This window comes from Notolepis coatsorum (genome assembly GCF_963971535.1).
Source record: "Notolepis coatsorum genome assembly, chromosome: 2".
NCBI lineage: Eukaryota > Metazoa > Chordata > Actinopteri > Aulopiformes > Paralepididae > Notolepis > Notolepis coatsorum.
Window position 1 is genome coordinate 166,057,602 of NC_140166.1, and position 22,822 is coordinate 166,080,423.

The window sequence follows — 22,822 nt, forward strand, 5'->3', positions numbered from 1 at the left end:
ACATCTAGCGGCACGAGGATAGCTATGCACTAAACAGAAAAATAGCTATAGTGTCTGTCAGATAATTAAATCTATCTTGTTTTCTAAAAATGTCTTTAGTTTTTCCTTTTGCGTTCATGTGTCACAAAAAGTAAAAACAAATGCACGTTTTGTTTTTGACTGACGAAACGTAGTTGAACCGGAAGTGCTCTGCGATCGTGTCGCGTTTTCCTTAATGCTGACCTAGCTCTGCTATCGGCACACATCACCGTCTGTAACGCACAGGCGGAGACAACCAAACGCTAAACTGGATCTGTAAAAAACAATGAGCACGATGTTTGCAGACACGATCCTCATTGTGTTTATCTCTGTTTGCACAGCGCTGTTGGCCGAAGGTAAGTGTGACGTTATCCTGCCTCGTTGAGCTCGATGTGACTGAATTCTAGAGGCGATCACTGTGAAGAAGACACATTTTCATTCAGCCCAGTCAGTAGCTATTTTTCCAAAGAGAGCTCAGAATATATAGCAATGTTTCGCGTTCTGGTTTCGGTATCGCTGTTTTACTAAATATTTATAATGCTGCTAAAACAAGACACTTTTCGAAACCAGCCAGGTTTAACGATAACGCTCATCCGATCACCGCTTCCACTATGGGGCTAATCTCTTTAGCTCATGTTAGTTCCACTACGTGCGGCGTGCTTACGAAACCAAGCCGCATTTCTCGGAGACGCTCTCTGATTGGCACTGACTGACGCTCTCTGATAGGCCACTGACGCGTTTGCCCAATCCGTGACGAGCTGTGTCTGCCCATTTCCACGTCAAACAGCCTGCAAACTACCTGGCTTAAGACAAACTCTAACCTTAACCAACTTCGAAAGAGTGCCTAAGCTTAACCGTCGAAAGAATTTGCCGTCACGCTCTAAACTCTAACCTTAACCAACTTCGAAAGAGTGCCTAATTGATTGATTGATTGAAAACTTTATTAACAGATTGCAGAATGGGTACAATACAGTACAGCTCAATACACACAATTGTTAAGGGGATGCAGACCAGAGAAAGACTTTAGTCTTGTTTACATCAGGGTCCCCCATTTTCAATTCATCAGGACATATATGACATACATGACATACAGATAGTCAGTACTGCTACATCTATACATTTATGACATACCAGATTTGCAAATACAGTACTGTTTGTGATACAGAAGGAGTCAAGAAAAGGGAGTATATACATTTGACGTAGAAACTGTACATTGGAGGAGGTTGGGTACACTGGGATATTGACAACCATACTGGGTAATCTACATTGGAGGGGGGGGGGGGGGGGCACACTGTATAAACAAGCAAACTGTACATTGAGGGGGGGGGGGGGAGACACTGTACAAACAAACAAAATTGTACATTGGACTATTGACAACCATCCTAGGTAAATTACTGTACATTGGAGGGGGTTAGGTTAGGATATTTACAGGGGCCAGTGTTGAATTGCAGTCTCCCGTAGGTGTCCCTTGAGAGAGGTTTTGAAAGTGGGTAGTGATCCACATTCCTTTACCGCTTTGGGTAGGGCGTTCCACATTGATGTGGCATAATTGCGAAACGTGTTTAGTCCCTTATTTGAGCCGAATCTGGGTTTAACATGATTTGTGGAGCTCCCTCTGGTGTTGTGATCGTGGTATTCACTGACCTTTGGGAAGTATTTTGACATGTACATGGGTACCTTGGTCGTGTAGTGTATCTTGTAGACCAGGCCCATTGCAAGTTGCTGTACTCTGTCGTCTACTCTAAGCCATCCTAGGTTGTCAAAGTGGGCAGGGGTGAGGTGGGTTCTAGGAGTAAGGTCAAGCAGTAGTCTGACCAGTTTGTTTTGAGATGTTTGTAATTTTGTTTTTAGCGCCTTTGAGGTGCTTTGGTACCATGAGGTGCAAGCATAGTCGTAGTACCCCTGAATGAGTGCTCCTGCCAGAGTCTTCAGGGTATTCTTGTTTACCAGAGAGGAGATCCGGTACAAGAATCGAGTTCGTTGGTTGACTTTTTTTATTACATTGGATGCCATTTTGTCACAGGAGAGATTAGCCTCTAGGATGGAACCCAGGTAGGTAATTTCATCTTTCCTTGTGACAATATTGTCATCCACTGTAACTGAGAAGCCGTCGGTCTTGCTGAGTTTGTTATTTGAACCGAAGAGAATGGACTCTGTTTTGCCCATGTGTAATGATAGTTTGTTATCAGCGAGCCATATGCAGATTCTGCCTAGTTCCGAGCTGAGGGTTAAGCTTAACAAGATACACTATTTGACTAAGGTACCCATGTACATGTCAAAATACTTCCCAAAGGTCAGTGAATACCACAACCACTACACCAGAGGAAGCTCAACAAATCATGTTAAACCCAGATTCGGCTCAAACAAGGGACTAAATACGTTTCGCAATTATGCCACATCAATGTGGAACGCCCTACCCAAAGCTGTAAAGGAATGTGAATCCCTACCCACATTCAAAACCGCTCTTAAAGAGCACCTACGGGAGGCTGCAATTCGAAACTGGCCACCGTAAATGCCCAAAACCCCCACCACCTCCTAATAGACAGTCTCCTCCCCACCGCATGTATATATTCCCTCCCCGCCGTATGTTTATCTCTCTCCCACCCACCCACCCCCTCCTAATGTACATTCCCGTCCCCATCATTTGTATATATACTCTGTCAGGATCTAGGGGTAACAGTACTGTATATTTGAGTACTGTTTATGTCACAAATGTATCAGTACTAAATACCTATATGTCCCTATGCCATAAATGTCATGTATGTTGTGTATGTCATAAAAAATAGGGAAACAATGTCCAGGCACGCACTCCAGGTTTTTCCAAATTTATTGGCAGCCTGTAATCATGACGTTTCGGTGTGAACACACCTTCTTCAGAATGGCTTGTTGTGTATGTCATAAATGTCTATGAATTGAAAATGGGGGACCCTGATGGAAACAAGACAAACGTCTTTCTCAGGTCTGCATCCCCTTAACAATTGTGTGTATTGAGTAGTGATGGCGAGATGAAGCTTCATGAAGCATTGAGGCTTTCCATCCAATAGTACCACACATGTGTTGAAGCTTCATGGTGTATTTGCTCTACTGTGCCATCAAGTGGACAATAAATGTAGAACAGGCTGCGTGATTATAATGATACCGGCTTTGGTGTGTGAAGCTTTGATGTGATGATGATGCCAATAAACAAATAATAATGTGTCTGTTTTTCTAACAGAATGATGGCAGGGACAGAGGAGAAAGTGCTTGTGTTACTACAACATTCTATAATTTAATATAGTGTGTTTTTCTAACAGAATGATGGCAGGGACAAGTGCTTGCTTCATTCATTTTTATTCAGAAAAAGCAACTCAAAATCGACATGCCATCCTGCATTTGGATCATACAGATGTGATCAGATTAGGCACAGCAAGTTAGACATTACAGCAAGTTTATATGTAACGGAGATGATATGGTCACCTTTTTTGCGTTGTGTTTAACTTTCTTCGATGCCCCGAGGGAGTTTAGAACCCGGGTCTGCCGCGACACGGGCGACAGGTGACAGCACAGACCGCTACACCAAGGTGAATTCACACTTAATGACGTGTAAAGTGTGTCTTTTTAAGTGGAGTTTAACTCGCAGTACCGCTACTCGCCAGTCACTTCACAACGCTTGAAGTCCATCGTGACTGACAGTGCCTTGCGCTACCATCTGTTATATATATGTTGGGATTATTAGGATACACATTTATTTGTCTTTCCCAGTACTCCACGGGATTCTCCAACGCAAAGAAACTCGTAATGAATTCCTATGTCGACACTTGTGTTGCGCACCAACCCCGAAGCCATTTCCTGAATCAGTGACTCGGACCGAGGCTTCGGACGTCATCAGTACGTCACCTGATACACGCCTCGATACAGGCTCCACATAAAAAAAACTGAATGACCCCACCCGACACAAGCTCCGAAGCCTCGCTTCAAACGTCACATCACTAGTATTGAGCCGTACTGTATTGTACCCATTCTGCAATCTGTTAAATAAAGTTTTCATTCATTCATTCAACCAGTGTAGAAACAGGCGTCGGCCAATCAGAGAGCGTCTCCGAGAAATGCGGCTTGGTTTCGTAATCACACCTACGTACGCAGTTCGCGTGAATGCCACCTACAACGGAACGCGTCTCTACTTTCCGTAGCTCCATTTCTGCAGACCCCTCTCTGATTGGTTGAGCCCATTTCTGCAGACCCCTCTCTGATTGGTTGAGCAAAGGCGGATGTAATGTTATCATATCAAGAAGATAAAAAGAAATGTACTAACAGATTCACGTATAACGTTATTTCGCGTGACTTCGCGGTTTATTCATAACGTTATGCACATTTCACAACACAGCCAGCTGTTAGAAACTGTACATTGTAACGTTATATAACATAACGTTATGTTATTTCGCGGTTTATTCACAACGTTATTTCACGTGACAAGTTCAACACAGCCCAGCTGTCAGAAACTGTACATTGAGGGGGTTTGAAATCACTGTTTAGTGTTTACACTCCCCACTTACTGTAACTGTACCATGACGCACTCCCCACTTACTGTAACTGTACCATGTTCTACATATAACCTCATCTCATGCACCTTGTTGTGTATCCTGTTTCTTTTTCCTCATTATTATATTCAGAGTTAATTATATTGTTTACACTGTCTTTCTTCTATTATAACCCTGCCCATTTGATGTTCCCAAATCATATTCAGAAAGTATCACAGAGAAAAATATACCGTTAACTGGAATATGTTGTTTCTTTACACATATTGGATTATGTAATTGGTTTGTCATGACAAACCAATCCAAAATCGCGAATTAACCGGTGGCTACAACAACAGCCCCACCGTTCATAACCTCACCTACCCAAAGCTGTAAAGGAATGTGAATCCCTACCCACATTCAAAACCGCTCTTAAGAGCACCTACGGGAGGCTACAATTCGAAACTGGCCACCGTAAATCTCCAAACCCCCCACCCCCTCCTAATAGACAGTCTCCTCCCCACCGCATGTATATATTCTCTCCCCGCCGTATGTATATTTCTCTCCCACCCACCCACCCCCTCCAAATGTACAGTCTCCTCCCCATCGTATGTATATTTCTCTCCCCATCTAATGTACAGTCCCCTCCCCATCATATGTATATACTCAGGATCTATGGGTAACAGTACTGTATATTTGAATATCGTATATGTCACAAATAACAGTACTAAATACCTGTCCCTAAGCCATAAATGTCATGTATGTTGAGTGTCATAAATGTCAATATGAATTGAAAATGGGGGACCCTGATGTAAACAAGACAAACGTCTTTCTCTGGTCTGCATCCCCATAACAATTGTGTGTATTGAGCCGTACTGTATTGTACCTAGCGCTGGGCGACTAATCGATTTTTCGATTAATTCGAATTAATGATCTAGGACGATTTTGAAAAATTAAAACCGATAAAAAAAAAAATACAGTAATACATTTTTTTCACCTTTTTATTTTACAAAAAGTGATGTTTGGTGAAAGTTATAGATTTGCACTTTATTAATCCCAATAGGGAAATTCATTCTTGTTTGATGATCAAGAGGCACCTTTTATTTGTTTTAAGTGAAGTTTGGTGAAAAAGCATGTTATTGCACTATTAATCCCAATAGTGACATTCATCTTTGTTTGATCAAGAGTAACCTTTTATGTTATATATATATATATATATATATATATATATATATATATATATTATTATAAAAATATTTTTAAGTGAAGATTGGTGAAAGTTAGGTTTGCACTTCAATCCCAATAGGGACACTCATCTTGGTTTGATACTTTTTTTGTGTTTTTTTAGCTCAAGAGAAAAAAAAACGATTAAAATCGGATTTAAAAAATAATAATCTGGGATTTTATTTTTAGGCCATATCGCCCAGCCCTAATTGTACCCATTCTGCAATCTGTTAAATAAAGTTTTCATTCATTCTCTCTCTCTATATTAACGGCTCGCTAGTTCGAGCTACTAACAGCCTGCATTATCCAATTCATATCAATCGAAATAACGTATTGTTTTCATCTCTCTATATTAACGTGATTCCATCAACGCAACATAAATGTTCAAAACACGACAAGACAGTTTGCATCACTTCCCACGGTTCTCGGCACTTATTCTACCGGTAGTGCGGTAGTTGTTAGGCGTGTTCGAGATTGATTTCGGCTCGCCTCGAAAGTAGACTAGTGCAGCCGGGGGAGGAGTCAGAACGTCGGACACTTCAGATTTGACGACAGCCTCTCGTCTAGTCTCGCATGGCAGATACGCGTTCACGTTACCATACACACCTGTCCAGCTCATTATAATGCGAGGGCCGTGTCCAAAATTAGATTAGATTCAAATGTACAGCACACCATATACTGCTATAGTGGAATATACTATTCATATACCATAATGTATACCATCACCAATCACCATCTTGTTGCGCGCTCCTGGCCACCGCAGCGCGCACGCACACACAACACACACACACATAAGTATTTATAAAGCACCTTTCATACATGTCATGTAGCTCAAAGTGCTGTACACAAACATAGGCATATATAACGATAAAAGCAATAAAGTCACAGTGATCAGTTAAGATCAATGTTTAAAAAAAAATAATAATAATAATAATAATAATAATAACGTAAAAATGAAAATATCGTAAAAATGAAAACATGAAAACAGTAATTTGCTTACCAGTTTGGGAGAACGGGTCCGCACAAACATGTCCGCTCAGTAGCAACCGGAAGTAGGAAATGCACTAAACCAATGCACTTGTACGGTAGGTAGCAATGTTAGCTCTTATAACGCTAGTGTAGTTACGTTTTTATTAGTGGTCAGAGTTGGGTCCATAGGACTTATCCAAGCCCCATGGATCCATCAGTGGCCGTGTATTGTGTGCGTATGTACCCATTCCCTCATCTAAAGCATTTACTGACGATCACGGAATTATAAACGACCCCCCCCCCCCTTTCATCCGTGCATGATGAATCATAACTTATACGATCATGTACAGTTGAATTTTTTAATATAGCGTGTATCTGCAATAAACGGCAGTTGATTATCTATATATGCGTTTATGCCTATAACTCACGTTCTATGAATTACTGCAGAAAACGATAAAAACACTTATATTCTAGAAGGTATTTTTGGAAGAATCTATGAATGAAAAAGTATAACGTTCCTACATCCTGAACGATAGATAATCGATGTTGAATGGGCCATAGTAATGTAAATTTAGCAATACAATTAAAAAAGTTATAGCCCTGCAAAGAAGGTGAACATCTCCATAGGCTTACAGTGCTGGCAGTGAGCCTACATTGATGGATAAAAGCGTGGCAGGGAATGTGTTAATATAGACAGATGAAAACAATACGTTATTTCGATTGATATGAATTGGATAATGCAGGCTGTTAGTAGAGGCAGAACTAGCGAGCAGGCTGCAGGCTGTTAGTAGAGTTGGGCGTGCAGAACTGGCGTAGGGAACTTACCGGGGGGGTAGAACTAGCCTACGTCAGTGGCCAATCAGATCGCAGAACGCGAACACGGAACTGCAAGTTTGTTGGTAAAAGTCTACACGCCGCCGGTACTTGATGTTGTGGCTAACTGATCACCCTGCCAAGTCGGTGTCGGGACACGTCATTTTTGTACTTCGTATCATGTTATAGTAGATTGGCCTGTTGACTGTCAAAACCGGACAACTAGCGAGCCACCACCGCCCCCCAGAGGAGGCCCTCTCTACACTCAGTGGGTTCCATAGGAGTGAATGAATGAATGAATGACAACTTTATTTAACAGATTGCAGAATGGGTACAATACAGTACGGCTCAATACACACAATTGTTAAGGGGATGCAGACCAGAGAAAGACGTTTGTCTTGTTTACATCAGGGTCCCCCATTTTCAATTCATAGTGACATTTATGACCTACACAACATACATGACATCATGACATTTATGGCATAGTGTTAGATTCTGATCAATTGGCCAGTATCACGTCTTCTTGTGCTATCCTCTCTCCATCCACTCCTCTGCGTTGTGTACTTTTAATGGTCCTGACGTCTCATATACTGGCTGATACAATCCTTATCTCTCCCCGTTAGTGCGATCCGCAAACCATAATAATTCTCCACCTTCGTAAGAATTCGACACTTCGACACAGCGTAATACCTTACAAGGAGAAGCAGTGTTTATTTACATAAACGGAGACCTCATAATCAGATGGGAACCAATTCGTATTGTCCTTGTAAAATCTATTCTAATGATCTTTCGGTGTGTTCAGTCTATCGTCCTTCTGCTATTCAGTCCAATGGTGGTCAGGCCTGGTCGTTAGCCAAGACCATCCTCGTGGTAGCCGAAGCTAATAATGATGTGGCATCCTTCCTCACCCGTGATGAGAGGAGAGAGTCTCTATTCAGTGTGATCTCAGTCCTAGTCAAGATTGTAGTCTGCCCTTACCCGGAACCACTGTCACCTTTATAGGATCTTCGTCCTAGCAACGACGGCCCACCCCCTTCTGGTTGTCATGTGCCGCTGCCATGACAACTGCTAATAACCTTTCACACATTTCAAAACGTTTCATTACTGTTTCATTAAGATGAACCTCTCTCCGCCCTGCTCTCTGGGCTCACACTCGCTCTTATCAATGTGTTCTGGATCGGAATTCAAAACATTCTCTCGCTGGCAGTGTGCTGCTATTCAGTGACTCCTGCTCGCTCTGAAACACCTCCTGCTCATTTCGACCTCTCTGACCCGGCCCCTTTTAGCTGTGGTCATCTCCCCCAATCTATACATCACCTACATTGAAAAACACCCCCAGAACACCCGTTTTCTCTCAATAGGGACATACATGACATACAGGTATATAGTACTGTTACATTTGTGACATATATGATATGCAAATATACAGTACTGTTACCCATAGATCCTGACAGAGAGTATATACATATGATGGGGAGGAGACTGTACATTAGGAGGGGGTGGGTGGGTGGGAGAGAAATATACATACGGTGGGGAGAGAATATATACATACGGTGGGGAGGAGACTGTACATTAGGAGGGGGTGGGTGGGTGGGAGAGAAATATACATACGGTGGGGAGTAGGGGTGTAACGGTACGTGGTACAGTACGGGCTGTGCACCGTACGATTACAACGGTATGGTCAACCTTTTTTTGCGGAACTTAAATCCCCCCCGGCCCCACGTAATTTATCAACAACACTGCGGTCTGCTGTGAGCATTATAAAACAAACGTGTGTTTAACCGACCGTGAATTAAAGTGTCAATGCTGTTTGTCATTTTAACAGCAGATACTTTCTTAAATGCCATCCTCCCGAGAGAGGGGTGTTGACGGGGAGCTTGCTGGTGTTATTTAGCATTGAACAGCTAACCGAAAGCTAGCATTAACTAACATTAAAGGTTTAGCCATAACGTTACCTTGGCTAACGTTGGGGCTATTCATAATCCAGCAATAATGGCTGCAGACCTGCAAGCAAAGTACAGCAAGTTGGCAAAGGAGTATTCCAACGTAAATCACATTTTCACCAGTAACGTTAGTCTTTCCATCTCTCGGTAGCTCCTGCTAGCTAACCTAGCTCACGTTAGAGTCGTCGTCACTGAACCACCTCGCGTACACAATTAATGACATGTTGCGGACAGCCATATCGGTGACAATGTTTAGCTTTTAGTGCCAAATGATAAGAGTCTGAGGCGGAGTCTCAAAAGAGAATGTTGAATATTTATTGTGCAAAAATCACAACAGATTCTCTATGCTACATCAACGGAGACTTGTAGACAGAGTAGGGTATATCTGCAGAGCCAGTGGGTAGCGAGTGCAACACCGTGTAATGTCCGTGTGTGGATCATTGGAGTAGGGTATATCTGCAGTGCTGCAGCCATACTCATTGTATAGATTTGTATTAGTATCATTAATCAATCACCTGTTGTTTAATAAATACCATTACTTTCTAGTTATTACTAAAAAACAGTATATATAAAACAGTAGCTGTATATAAAAAAAAAGGTATAATTTATATAAAAAAAAAAAAAACGACCGAAAAAAATACCGAACCGTGACTTCAAAACCGAGGTACGTACCGAACCGTGGGGAGAGAATATACGGTGGGGAGGAGACTGTCTATTAGGAGGGGGTGGGGGGGTTTGGACATTTACGGTGGCCAGTTTCGAATTGCAGCCTCCCGTAGGTGCTCTTTTTAGAGCGGTTTTGAATGTGGGTAGGGAATTCCTTTACAGCTTTGGATAGGGCGTGCCGCGTTCCACATTGATGTGGCATAATTGCAAAACGTGTTTAGTCCCTTGTTTGAGCCGAATCTGGGTTTAACATGATTTGTTGAGCTTCCTCTGGTGTTGTGGTCGTGGTATTCACTGACCTTTGGCAAGTATTTTGACATTGTACATGGGTACCTTAGTCGTAGGGCTGGGCGATATGGAAAAAAAATCATATTGCGATAACGATATGATAATGTTATCATATTTCTCGATATCGATAATTATCGAAATTGTTATAAGTATAATTTTTTTTTTTTTTTTTTTAAACAACAGATGTATGTTTATTTTGCAGCAATTCTTTGTCATTGCTGCCATCTTTAGTGTTACATCCCCTCACACTCCAGTTCTCAGGCTGTAGCTGGTTTAAAAGCGAAAGTAAACCGGCTTCTCTGCTGGCTGTGGCTCCAGGGGAGTTGAACAGTTCTGGCTCTGCTAGTTTATTTTCGATCTTTTGGCGCTTTTTTGGTGGACAAACCACATGTGCACCGTGACTCGTGACTGGAGTCTAGTTCTGCTAGCACACATAGCCTACTGTGTACAGATGGCTTCAAACTGTATTTTAAATTAGAAAGCAAACAAAATAAATAAAGAGAAAAATTAATCTCAATTTGGTCAGTATTGTCATTTGGACAAGCAAAGCCATTACTTTAAGTTGCAGGCAAGAAAGACAATTCTGTCCACTGTCTCTGGTTTTAAAACTGCCCTGTTGCAGGTAAAAAAAAAAAAAAAAAAACGATTTTATTTTATTTCGATGTTCGATATCGATTATTAAAATATATCGCGATAATTATCGTTATCGTTATATTGCCCAGCCCTAGGTAGTGTATCATCTTGTAGACTTGTAGAGTCAGTGGGGTCTCTAGCGAAACACAAGAGCAGTGGCGGCCGGTGGGTACTTCGCCACTAGGGGCGCTATACCAAACATTTTGCAAACATGTACAAGGCACGCATTGGCGAATATTATCACCATTGCCATCGATCAATATATGATCAGTCAGTCAAATGCAACGACGTTTCCAATAGCCCAACACAAACACGCACAGCTCTCTCTCTCTCTCTCTCTCGCTCTCTCTCTCTCTCTCTCTCTCAGATGATGTCAGATCCATTCAATAATAAACACATTTGTAAAGCTCGTTATTTTAAACAAGTTACCATTCATTGTCTGAGTGGTTATGCCCCACATGCGGCGAAATTAGAGAGAGAGAGAGAGAGAGAGAGAGCATTTTAGTAAAGTTACATTTTCAACAAGATTGCTGCTATTTAAACACTTCATGGAAACGGGGTAACGTTAACCTTATGTCGACTGTAGTATTGTATGACCTCGACATAACGTTTAAACGTTAACGTTACTCCGTTTCCATGAAGTAATTATAAAAGTGGCCAGCTAAGATAACGGAGCTAACAGCTAGCAGTAGCTAACGTTAGCTGAAAGCTGTAACGTTACAACGTTATGCGGCATCAGTAGACAACGTATCATGTATTAAACTAGAGTTAAGATCGCTAATCTACCTTGTTGTTGGCTTGTTGATAAAGTATATCCACTCCATGGCATTGTCCATCCAGCCTGTGTTGTAGGGCTGGGCGATATGACGATATTATATAAATATCGGGTACAGTTCATTAACGATACACTTTTTCAACGTATCGTGGATATCGTGATGTTTTGCCCAAGAGGATTGTGTCGCGTCAATCTGTCCACACGTTACTCGTTCATATCTCAGCCCGTGCTGAGATATGCCCATTCCGCGGTCTGTTAATAAAGTTTTCAATCAGACAGATGTATGGAAAGGCTTTTATTATAACATTCGTTGTAGTAAAATCATTATGCCTCATTTAGTCATCCTGTTGAGCACTGGTCTCCTACTCGACGGCCGCGGGGAGCTAACGTTAGTAGCTTTGTTGACGTTGTTCAGCCACAGGACATTCAGGAAGTAAAAAACTAGGAGCTTGCCGATTGGTGCTAAGAACAGCAGGGCGGGTGCAAGCGCTGTGACGTAATTGGCAGACTCGACTGTCAATCAAAATTATATGTTTCCGTCAGAATGAATGAGTGAAGACTTTGTTAAAGGGTTGCAGAATGGGTACAATACAGTACAGGAGGATGAAGACCAGAAAAAGACTTTCGACTTTTTTACATAAGGGTCCTCCATTTTCAATTCATCAAAACATTTAGAGACATACATATATACAGTAGTTTCATTAAAATGCTATTGATTGATTGATTGATTGGTTGATTTAAAACTTTATTAACATATTGCAGAATGGGTACAGTACAGCTCAATACATACAATTGTTAAGGGGATGCAGACCAGAGAAAGACTTTAGTCTTGTTTACATCAGGGTCCCCCATTTTCAATTCATCATATTTCATATCTAAATCATATAATATCTCATTGCTAAATATATGCAATATATAATCTAATAATCTAAATCTAATATATAATATAAAAATGCTAAATGCATGGGTATTTTATTTTGTCTTTAATGTTAGCTTGCAAAATCAAATACTGTCTTGGTAAGCCTCATAATGAATTGTTTGGGGTAAAAAAGAAAAACGTCGTGATGTGTATCGTGTATCGCCGAAAGGTCAGAAAATATCGTGATATCATATTTAGGCCATATCGCCCAGCCCTACTGTGTTGATGTCCATCCATTGTTGTCCCTCCGCATCCATATAGCTTGTTGTTAGCCAACAAGCTGTGTGAGTGAAGAGCTGTGTCTTTGTCCATTTCCGCCTCGAACAGCCTGCAAACTACCTGGCCTTCTATCGCCATGCTCTAAGACAAACTCTAACCTTAACCAACTTTGAAAGAGTGCCTAAGCTTAACAGTCTAAAGAACTTGCAGTCACGGCACGCTCGTCTAAGACAAACAGCTGCCTGCATCATTCTCACAACAACACAACTATCTCCACCGACCAACCTAGGAATAACCTAGAATTGGAACATTATAAATTGGATTCGGCTAGGGCTGGGCGATATGGCCTAAATATGATATCACGATATTTTCTGACCTTTCGGCGATACACGATACGCATCACGATGTTTTTCTTTTTTTCCCCAAACAATTCATTATGAGGCTTACCAAGACAGTATTTGAGTTTGCAAGCTAACATTAAAGACAAAATAAAATCCCCATGCATTTAGCATTTTTATATTATATATTAGATTTAGATTATTGGATTATTAGATTATATATTGCATATATTTAGCAATGAGATATTATATGATTTAGATATGAAATATGATGAATTGAAAATGGGGGACCCTGATGTAAACAAGACGAAAGTCTTTCGCTGGTCTGCATCCCCTTAACAATTGTATGTATTGAGCTGTACTGTACCCATTCTGCAATATGTTAATAAAGTTTTAAATCAATCAATAGGATTTTAGCATTTTTATGAAACTACTGTATATTTGTATGTCTCTAAATGTTTTGATGAATTGAAAATGGAGGACCCTTGTGTAAAAAAGCCGAAAGTCTTTTTCTGGTCTTCATCCTCCAGTCAGTCCACTGTTGTTGTATTGAGCTGTACTGTATTGTACCCATTCTGCAATCGTTAATAACGTTCATTCATTCAATCATTCAGCCGGCAACGAATAATTTTGATTGACAGTCGAGTCTGCCAATTACGTCACACCGCTTGTACCCGCCCTGCTGTTCTTAGCACCAATCGGCAAGCAGCGCTATTCTTTTTTTACTTCCTGAATGCCCTCCTTGATTTTAACGAGAGCTCAGCTCAACGACAACAACAACAGCTCACCGCAGCCGACGAGTGATTACTAGCGCACCGCAGCATGACAACGAGGCATAATGATTTTACTGCAACAAATGTTATAATAAAAGCCTTTCCATACATCTGTCTGATTGAAAACTTTATTAACAGACCGCAGAATGGGCACGCACAACTCGGCACGGACTGAGATATGAACAGTAACGCTTGCTATCTATGTCGTCGTCGGACGTTGCTATGTTTGGGTAAATACGCTGATGTGTAACTATATAACGTGTAACTATATAATGTTGATGCCACAAAACGAATGCCTTTGTTAATCATAAGTACTAACTAACTTTGATGCAGTAGTGTGTGTGTGGGAGCGGCGTTGTTCAAAAGTTTGAACGGGGTGGACCAGATTGACGCGACACAATCCTCTTGGGCAAAACATCACGATATCCACGATACGTTAAAAAAGTGTATCGTTAATGAACTGTACCCGATATTTATATAATATCGTCATATCGCCCAGCCCTAGATTCGGCCAATCAGAGATCGTCTCTGTGAAATTCTGCTACGGAAAAAAATACTGGCGTCGGCCAATCAGAGAGCGTCTCCGCGAAATGCGGCTACAGATATTCTTGACGCTACTGGCTAGACCGCTTCAAATCGCGCCCGGATTCCAACATAATAGTCATATTTCAACGCACAGCGCGTTATGCACTGATTGGCTGTGACGGATACAGCGATCAAACTGTGACGCGCACTCAGAGCGCTATCGCGTATAGCCCGGGCCGAGAAATACGAAAAAATAAAAAAAACGTGATGTCACTTCCTGCTCTGGAAAACAAGTGTTTTTTAATTGCGATAATAACGTTATATTGTGCATTGGAAACACAAACATACTTAAAATGAGTAAATATTATTAATTTTAAACATGTTTATATTATTTATAGGGCTATAAAACTAAAAACTAAAAACTTATTTTTCTTGTTCTCTCATATAACCAGGGTAGGGCCTGAGGGGGGGCGGCGCCCGAGCGCCCCTAGTGGCGAGCCGCCACTGCACAAGAGTAGCTTGTTTGATTTCACAATTATTTAATTTACAAGACGTTATCCAAATTCGATGTGTTATGATGATATGATACATTTATTTATATTGCGTGTTATATTTAGTTACGGTACTATAATATAATAACTATAGTTATTATTTTGATCATAGGTTTCACTCTCCCCACTCTTTTCTCTTAAGTTTCCACTTAGTATAGTAGTCTAAATATATCATACATACCTAATAACAAAAATATTTTAGGAATGGGATTTTGGCACCCCTGTCACTGTGTAACTTAAACTCATCTTATAGGAACACGCCAACATTATGGGAAATGCATTTACCTGCTTCCTCCTGAGTCAGACAGGAAGATACCAATTTCCTCTGTCCGAGTGTCCGTTGGTTCAGTAGAAATGTATCCGACTGCAAGCTAGCCTAATATAGCACAAATGAATGGAAGCAGATGCAGAGACCACTAGCCTAGCTTACATCTCTGGGAGAGGTGTTTTTGGTATACAGCTTGGCTAGTGGTCCATATTCTGCTTCCATTCATTTGTGCTAGCTGTAGCTTGCAGTCGGATAGCTTTCTACTGAATGCACAAAGAGGAAATTGGTATCTATCTTCTTGTCTGACTCTGTAGAAGACTAAGTGCATTTCCCATAATGTTGTGAATATGATCCGATGTACATTTGCAGGTCCCTGATATGAAAACGTTTGGAAACGCATGGCCTAATACACTGCACAGAGATATATTATTTAATTAAAAAGAAAAATTAGTGCTATTTTGTTTTATTTGAAGTCCAACTTATAATTCTTTCCCCCTCAGGAATAACGTGGGTTTTGGTGTATCGCACTGAGAAATACAAGAGGCTGAAGGCTGAGGTGGAAAAGCAAAGTAAAAAACGTGAGTGACAAACAAAATAACAAACATAATATCCATTCTCTGACCATTTAGGTCGGAACGCTGAAGTTCAGATGAATGACGTTCTACTGTACTTGGTTTTGCATGAATTGTATTGTTTTATCAATATCTGCTCCGCCTCCTACATTCATTGTTTTGTCTGTTTACTATTTTTTTAGTTGAGAAGAAAAAGGAAACTATCACAGAATCCGCAGGACGCCAACAGAAGAAAAAGATTGGTAAGAAGTAATCCTACCCCAAGGATGTATTGCTCAGATTGGTTTAGGCTACTTGATAAAGGAAGATTGATAACACAAGTTTATGGATAAATTGGTCTTTTAGTACAAATTAAAGGACCATAGTACCATACCAGTCTAATTTTTACTTCACGCAATTACTGGAGATTGCCAATCTTTAACAGATGTTGTGTTCATATTTTAATACGGGTGTGTTTTAGCAGATCTCAACATACCTCTATGACGGTGTTTACAGACTCAAACATTATACCAAATTCTTTACAGAGAGGCAAGAGGAGAAACTGAAGAACAACAACAGAGACCTGTCTATGGTAAGAAAATCCCCCTCATTTCCCCCTCCCCTACTGTACATGTAACACCTGGATTCAAACACAGGTCTCGGAAGCAAAACATCTACTGTACTAGGGCAGTCAAACGGTATGAACAACTCCTGGGAGATATTGGGCTTACTAGGCTTCAGGAAGGGTTATTGAATTAGACTTGCCCCCCCCCCCCCCTTTGATCTCCCTCACAGGGATACCAGGTAGGTATCCTGGTACCAATGCTTAGTTTTTAGTTTTTTTTACCGCTCCAAAAATGTGCTTACATCAGCATAAGAAATAACTTAATAATCCAACAAGGTGCGGCTGGGTAGGGCAGTGGACTAAGCACTCGCCTACCACCGCAGAGACTCTGGGATCTAATCCAGCTGTCAGTGGTACCTCCGGCTTGGTCAGTCGTCCCTACTAACACAATTGGCAGTGTTAGCGGGTGGGAAGCCGATGGGGTACGTGTCCTGGTCGTTGTAAACTGCGACTCCTACTGGTCGGTCGGGGGGCCTGTTCAGCAGGGAGGGGATCTGGGGGAAATAGCGTGAACCTCCACACGTGTTACGTTTCCCCAGTGAAACTCCTCACTGTCAGGTGAAAAGAAGCGGCTGGCGACTCCACATGTATCGGAGGAGACATGTGGTAGTTCTACACTCTCCAGGCCGACAGTGGGGAAATGCGCGCAACGACCAAGAATGGAATTGGCATAACGACAAAAAAATTGGGGTGGGTGAAAAATACAGAAAGCCTACAAATAATAATAATAATCCAACATTCATTTTGAAATCCGTTCTCAGACAAGGACTTTAGTCGTGAGAACTTTCAGAAAACCCATTTAGCACATAGCTCTCATTTAGCCTGGAAGCGAGGCTCATTTGCTACCACAAACTGTTTTGCCAGCGGCGGCCTGTATTTTTACGTCAACTATGGGAACCAATCAGTGGCTGCGGGGGGACAGAACAGCAGTTGGAATGCAATTCCTGATTGGCAGGTTCTGGAAATCAACGTGGATGCGAGGAAGGCCAGTCTGTCACTTTCTTTTTGCGAGTCAGACTGCCTTCCAGGCTAGCTCTTGTTTACCCACCACACAGGCTAGCTCTTTAGCTTTACCCACCACATTGAAGCTTTGTATTTACTACTGAAGCTTTGAAGCCCAAGAAGTGGTCATCGGGACAGCCCTAGATACCAGTCTGGTACATCATGACACCACGGTAGCGTACCTGGATTTGGGTCGCCCCATACAGGAACAAGGGGTAAGATGTATCTTTATTGATTATTCATTAAAAAAAGTCTTCAAAATGGGACCTGGAAGCTGGCTGGAATATCAAATATAAAGGAATATCAAAATAAAAGCACACGTTGAACTTGATCATGCATATTTATTAGATAATTGTATTACAGCACTATGTTATCAATACACATTTATAAAACGAGACATATTTAGCCAAAATATGTTGCCAGAAAAATGTTGGGTCGCGACCCGTAGTTTGAGAACCACTGATTCTACTGCAAAGGGGAACCCCCCCCCCCCCTGGCCATCGGAGAGGATTAAGCAAAGTAGTTTTCAGTCAGGACAACCTAACTGCACATGCAGCATCTTTCATGGTCAAATGTTGCTCATCTGTAGTGTAGGGATGCACCGATATGATACTGGTATTGGATATTGGTCCGATACCAGGCAACAGCAGGGTATCAGTATCAGAGACTTTACCCAATACTAAAACCCAATACCAAGAACCTTCCAGAAATCAAAGCATGGTGACATGATTTGCCGTATTTTTCCAATACGGGCTTTACACAGCAAATTGTGGTCACTGATTCTGTCACGGACGATCTGGCAGGGACATTTTGTCGGGACCCATGCACAGGTAGCGCCGTTTCTGCATGGTTTTGTGCTTGTTTGACACATGGAAGCATGTTGGATGTCTAACGAAGAAAATGTTATTATATCAATCACCAGTCATAGGGAATACACAATCAATAATGAAGCAAGAGGAGCTGTCTATTCTGTTCAGTAAATGCAATGGATTAGATCGGTACTTAGTAGTGGCCAATACTGACATTTTAGTTCCAGCAGTGAACAAGTGGCATTGGTGCGTCCCATCTCATCTGTTTCGTTTGTTGTGTTTTGTTCTTTCTAGGTACGAATGAAGTCCATGTTTGCCATTGGTTTTTGCTTCACAGCATTGATGGGCATGTTCAACTCCATGTAAGTGTTAACACCGACAAATGTCTAATGCAATATGCTTTCTGATTCTCTATTGATAATTGCAAATAAGGTAAATTACTTCTTTGTAACACTCCTGTTATCCTCAAATGTACTTTACACTCTTTATCCTTGGGGTCATTTTGACCCCAGCAGTTTAAACCTCCAGAAAATTATCATAATCAAATGTATAATATCAGGTGCTTTGTTTCTTTGTTGACTACCTAAATAACTATTTGATAATAAAACATTATGTTTAATATACATCCAGAATACCTATTATGTGACCATTGAAAAATATATAAATCACCATTAAAATCTCACAGATTAACATAAAACTTTAAAGAAAGATCTTTGTTTGTGATTGTCACGCTCTAGTCGGCCCTGTCATCAAAGCTTATGAATGACACAAGATATTAGGCCTGTCCCCGACTAAGGATTTGTATAGTCGACTTTGACTGGCCAAAATGTGCCGATAGTCGACATTCCATTCCGGCTGTGGGGGGTGCTTAATGTCTGAAGGAGTCGACGGAAGGCTCCTTGTCGTCTGCGAAAGCATGCAATTGGTCCACTGATGGATACATCTTGATATTTGTCTAGTGTGTGAAATCCTCTTTCAGTGCCGCTGTGCCTGTTTTCTTAGGCAGTTAGCCTCGCTGTTATGCGCGCCATTAGCGTTAGCCAAGCTTCTAGGCCTCTTTGCTTTTGGACAGAATGATTTAAAAAATATATACAGTATATATATATATATATTATACTTATTTAAAAAAAAAATTGCATTAGACTAAGAGGTTGGCAGTTGACTACGGCTCCTTTCGATCGATTAGTCGAGGTCAGCCCTACAAGATATAATATGGAATATCTTCAGACTGAGATATGGTGGCTGGAAATATTGCCCTTCCAGTGTCAGCATTCCAAAGGCTTGCCGTTGCTTCTCCTTTTGCTTTGTACACCTGCTAAAATGAGCAACCCAATGCAGCCTTGCAAGTGGGTCCCATCCAACTCCTTCCAACTGTCCCCATACACGCGCCTCCCCTCTAAATTCATCATCTAAAGTATATCCTTCTCAATTGATGGTGTTATAAAGAGCTTGAATGCAGACTTTATGTCTGCGCCAGTGTGGTTGCTTAGTGGCAAACAGTGTCAGACTGGTTGTACTGGGCAGCTCCCAGGTGTGACTGGAACTGTGTCAGTGTGAAACAGGGCATTTGCTGAAAAGGGTGCTTCAACACGGCGCTTACCTTCGCTGCTCTAGCCTCAAATGGTCTGGTGAGACCTCTTGCAGCCAGCAGGTGACAGAATGTCACTTTAAAGATGGATCAAAGTGAAATTACGCAGTCTTATGCATTGTGTTTTTAGTTCAGTGAAATGTCTACAACTACACACTGTCAAACCCTTATCGCTGCCTGTTGTTTTTGTCGTTTTTGTCTTTGTGCAGTTTTGATGGGAGGGTTGTGGCCAAATTGCCCTTCGTCCCACTGTCCTACATCCAGGGACTGTCCCACCGCAACCTCCTGGGTGAGGACTACACCGACTGCTCCTTCATCTTCCTCTACATCCTGTGCACCATGTCCATCAGACAGGTAACTTGACTGGTGTCGGGAACTTGAAATCTGTCTTGGGATCAAAGCACTTTCTAATCAGCCAATTCGGAAGTGGATTCTAAATGGTAAATGGCTGCATTTATATATACCGGTAGAGCTTTTATCCAAAGCGCTTTACAATTTGTTCCTCACATCTTTACCCATTCACTCACACACCGACAGTGGAGGCAACCATGCAAGGTGCCAACCTGCTCAACGGGAGCAGTTAGGGGTTAAGTGTCTTGCTCAAGGACTCTTTGACACGCTGCCCGGGAGGAGCGGGAATCGAACCGGGAACCTCCGGATTACTGCTATACCTCCTGAGCCACTGTCGCCCCTCTCTCTCACACACATGCACACACACACACACAAATCTAAATTCTAAAATATTTTCAAATCCATTATCTGTTGAAATGATTGAGCATGAATGCTCAGTCATTAGTTTTTCACTGTACGTCATACTGATACTTGGCCAAATATGAACCTTTGAAGCGGTTCAAGGTGGCACATGGCCCAGATCATATGATGGCTGCATGATGCAATTCCCTTCTGGTCATTCAACATCTGATGCCTCTTGTCTCCTTATCTCTCAGTGAGTAAATATGTATGGCTTAATAGATTGATAAGATTGAAAAGAAATAAAGGGGAAAAGTATGACCTACCAAAGTGAAATATCACTGTTTTATGGTCGTTGCTCAAGGTTCGAACTAAGGGGCATAATTTACACTAGGAAAAATAGATTGAATAATCTTATTGATTCATAAAATCCCAGATTGATCTTTAAAGTTTATATTTTTGCTATATTGTGTTGACTGCTGTAGTTTGTTGGTCATGTTAATTATTTTTAATAATGCCCCAGGTTAGAGGGTTCCTTGTACAATTTACAGCATTAGTTCTCTGAGAATCTCTTTCATAGCCAAGCAAAATTGGTATTATAACTGAAATATCCCTAACTGAATCGATATCGAATCAGGACCTTGTGAATCGTAATCGACATCGATTGGGGGATTCCGTGGCGATACCCAGACCTAATTTACACCCCTGTCCACCTCAGTAGTAGTGCCTTTTATAAATCGACGACCAAATGCTACTCTGATTTCAGATCAGATTTAATGCGGCTTTCCCACAGTATCATGGGATGTTCTACCTCATAATGACTGGTCTCTGTCCCCCAGAACATTCAGAAGATGCTGGGTCTCGCTCCCTCCAGAGCTGCCACGAAGCAGGCTGGGGGCTTCCTGGGACCCCCTCCCCAAGCGGCCAAGTTTTCCTAATCGACCCGCGGACGGCTTCTTCAGTCCCGTTTTAACCGTGTGACTGACTTTGCGAATGTGACCAAGCACCGGACTCTGCTCCCGTCATAAAGGAAATATTCTGTGTCCCCTGGTGCAGCTACCCTACCACTACCACAGCCTCCCTTTTATCTTCTGTTCTTTTGATGTTTTTATTTAAGGTTTTTTTTTGTCCTTGAAATAAAGAAACGTTTGTCTTAAACCATTTTTTGATTTACAAAAGAAAGATATCTCTGCCATGTATGTATACAACAAATGCCCTTTTGTTATTTTGAGATCTGATCATAAATTGTCAAAATGTGGAGAGAAAAGAGATGTTATTAACTTATACATTTTTTCCAGTATCATTTTCTGGTCTGTATTATCATTTCTTACAGATGAATAAAGTTTTATGGTCAAATTTTTGTGGTTTGTTTTCTTCAATTTTTTTTGCAGGATTGTATGTAGATAGTATTGTACTACAACTTAATTATTTTTATGGCATTTTAATGTAGAAAAAAAATTGTGTGGCCTTTCTATTATTTTTGTAAGGACAGTCTTGATTCTTAACATGTTGAATGCTGATGATGAGGAATTCTGTCAACATTAGTCCATTGGCTGATTTTCTTAGTTTAATACGTTCAACTAGGATGGGTGGTTCAGTCTGAAAAAAACACGTTGGAAAATATAAGCAGCCCAAGAGATAATTATATCACGAATTCTACATTTTAAGTGACATGGAGAGGGGAAAAACGTGTTGTGTCGTGCACGTCTGAACCATAGAACTATATCAGAATTAATGAAAACTTTATTTAACGGATTGCAGAATGGGTTCAATACACACAATTGATTGCAGACCAGAGAAAGACGTTTGTCTTGTTTACATCAGGGTCCCCCATTTTCAATTCATAGAGACGGGGATTGAACCCTGTATGTATATATATTATTAGGCCTGCCCTATTTTAACCCAGCAACCCCAAATGTGACTGGTATTATGTGGTATTGCACATCATGGAGGGAGGTACTATAATGTCTTGCATATGGAAGCAAATCAAATACTTCTGGCACTGTTTGCGGACGACTCAGCCCTGCTGGTCTCTGATAAGAACAAGTTACAGGTTGAAAAGGCCCTCAGCTCGGAACTAGGCAAAATCTGCATATGGCTCGCCGACAACAAACTATCATTACACATGGGCAAAACAGAGTC

At 41.3% G+C, this 22,822-nt stretch overlaps 1 protein-coding gene across 1 annotated transcript; it reads left to right on the forward strand.

The window, feature by feature from the left end:
* Positions 1-227: 227 nt before the first annotated feature.
* On the forward strand, positions 228-22,036 carry tmco1 (transmembrane and coiled-coil domains 1). The gene is made up of 7 exons (XM_084307943.1): positions 228-374; positions 15,916-15,993; positions 16,170-16,229; positions 16,512-16,558; positions 18,697-18,764; positions 20,200-20,344; positions 21,520-22,036. Exons 1-7 carry the CDS (start codon positions 305-307, stop codon positions 21,616-21,618), a joined length of 567 nt encoding a protein of 188 aa, XP_084164069.1. The 5' UTR covers positions 228-304; the 3' UTR covers positions 21,619-22,036.
* The last annotated feature ends 786 nt before the right edge of the window (positions 22,037-22,822 follow it).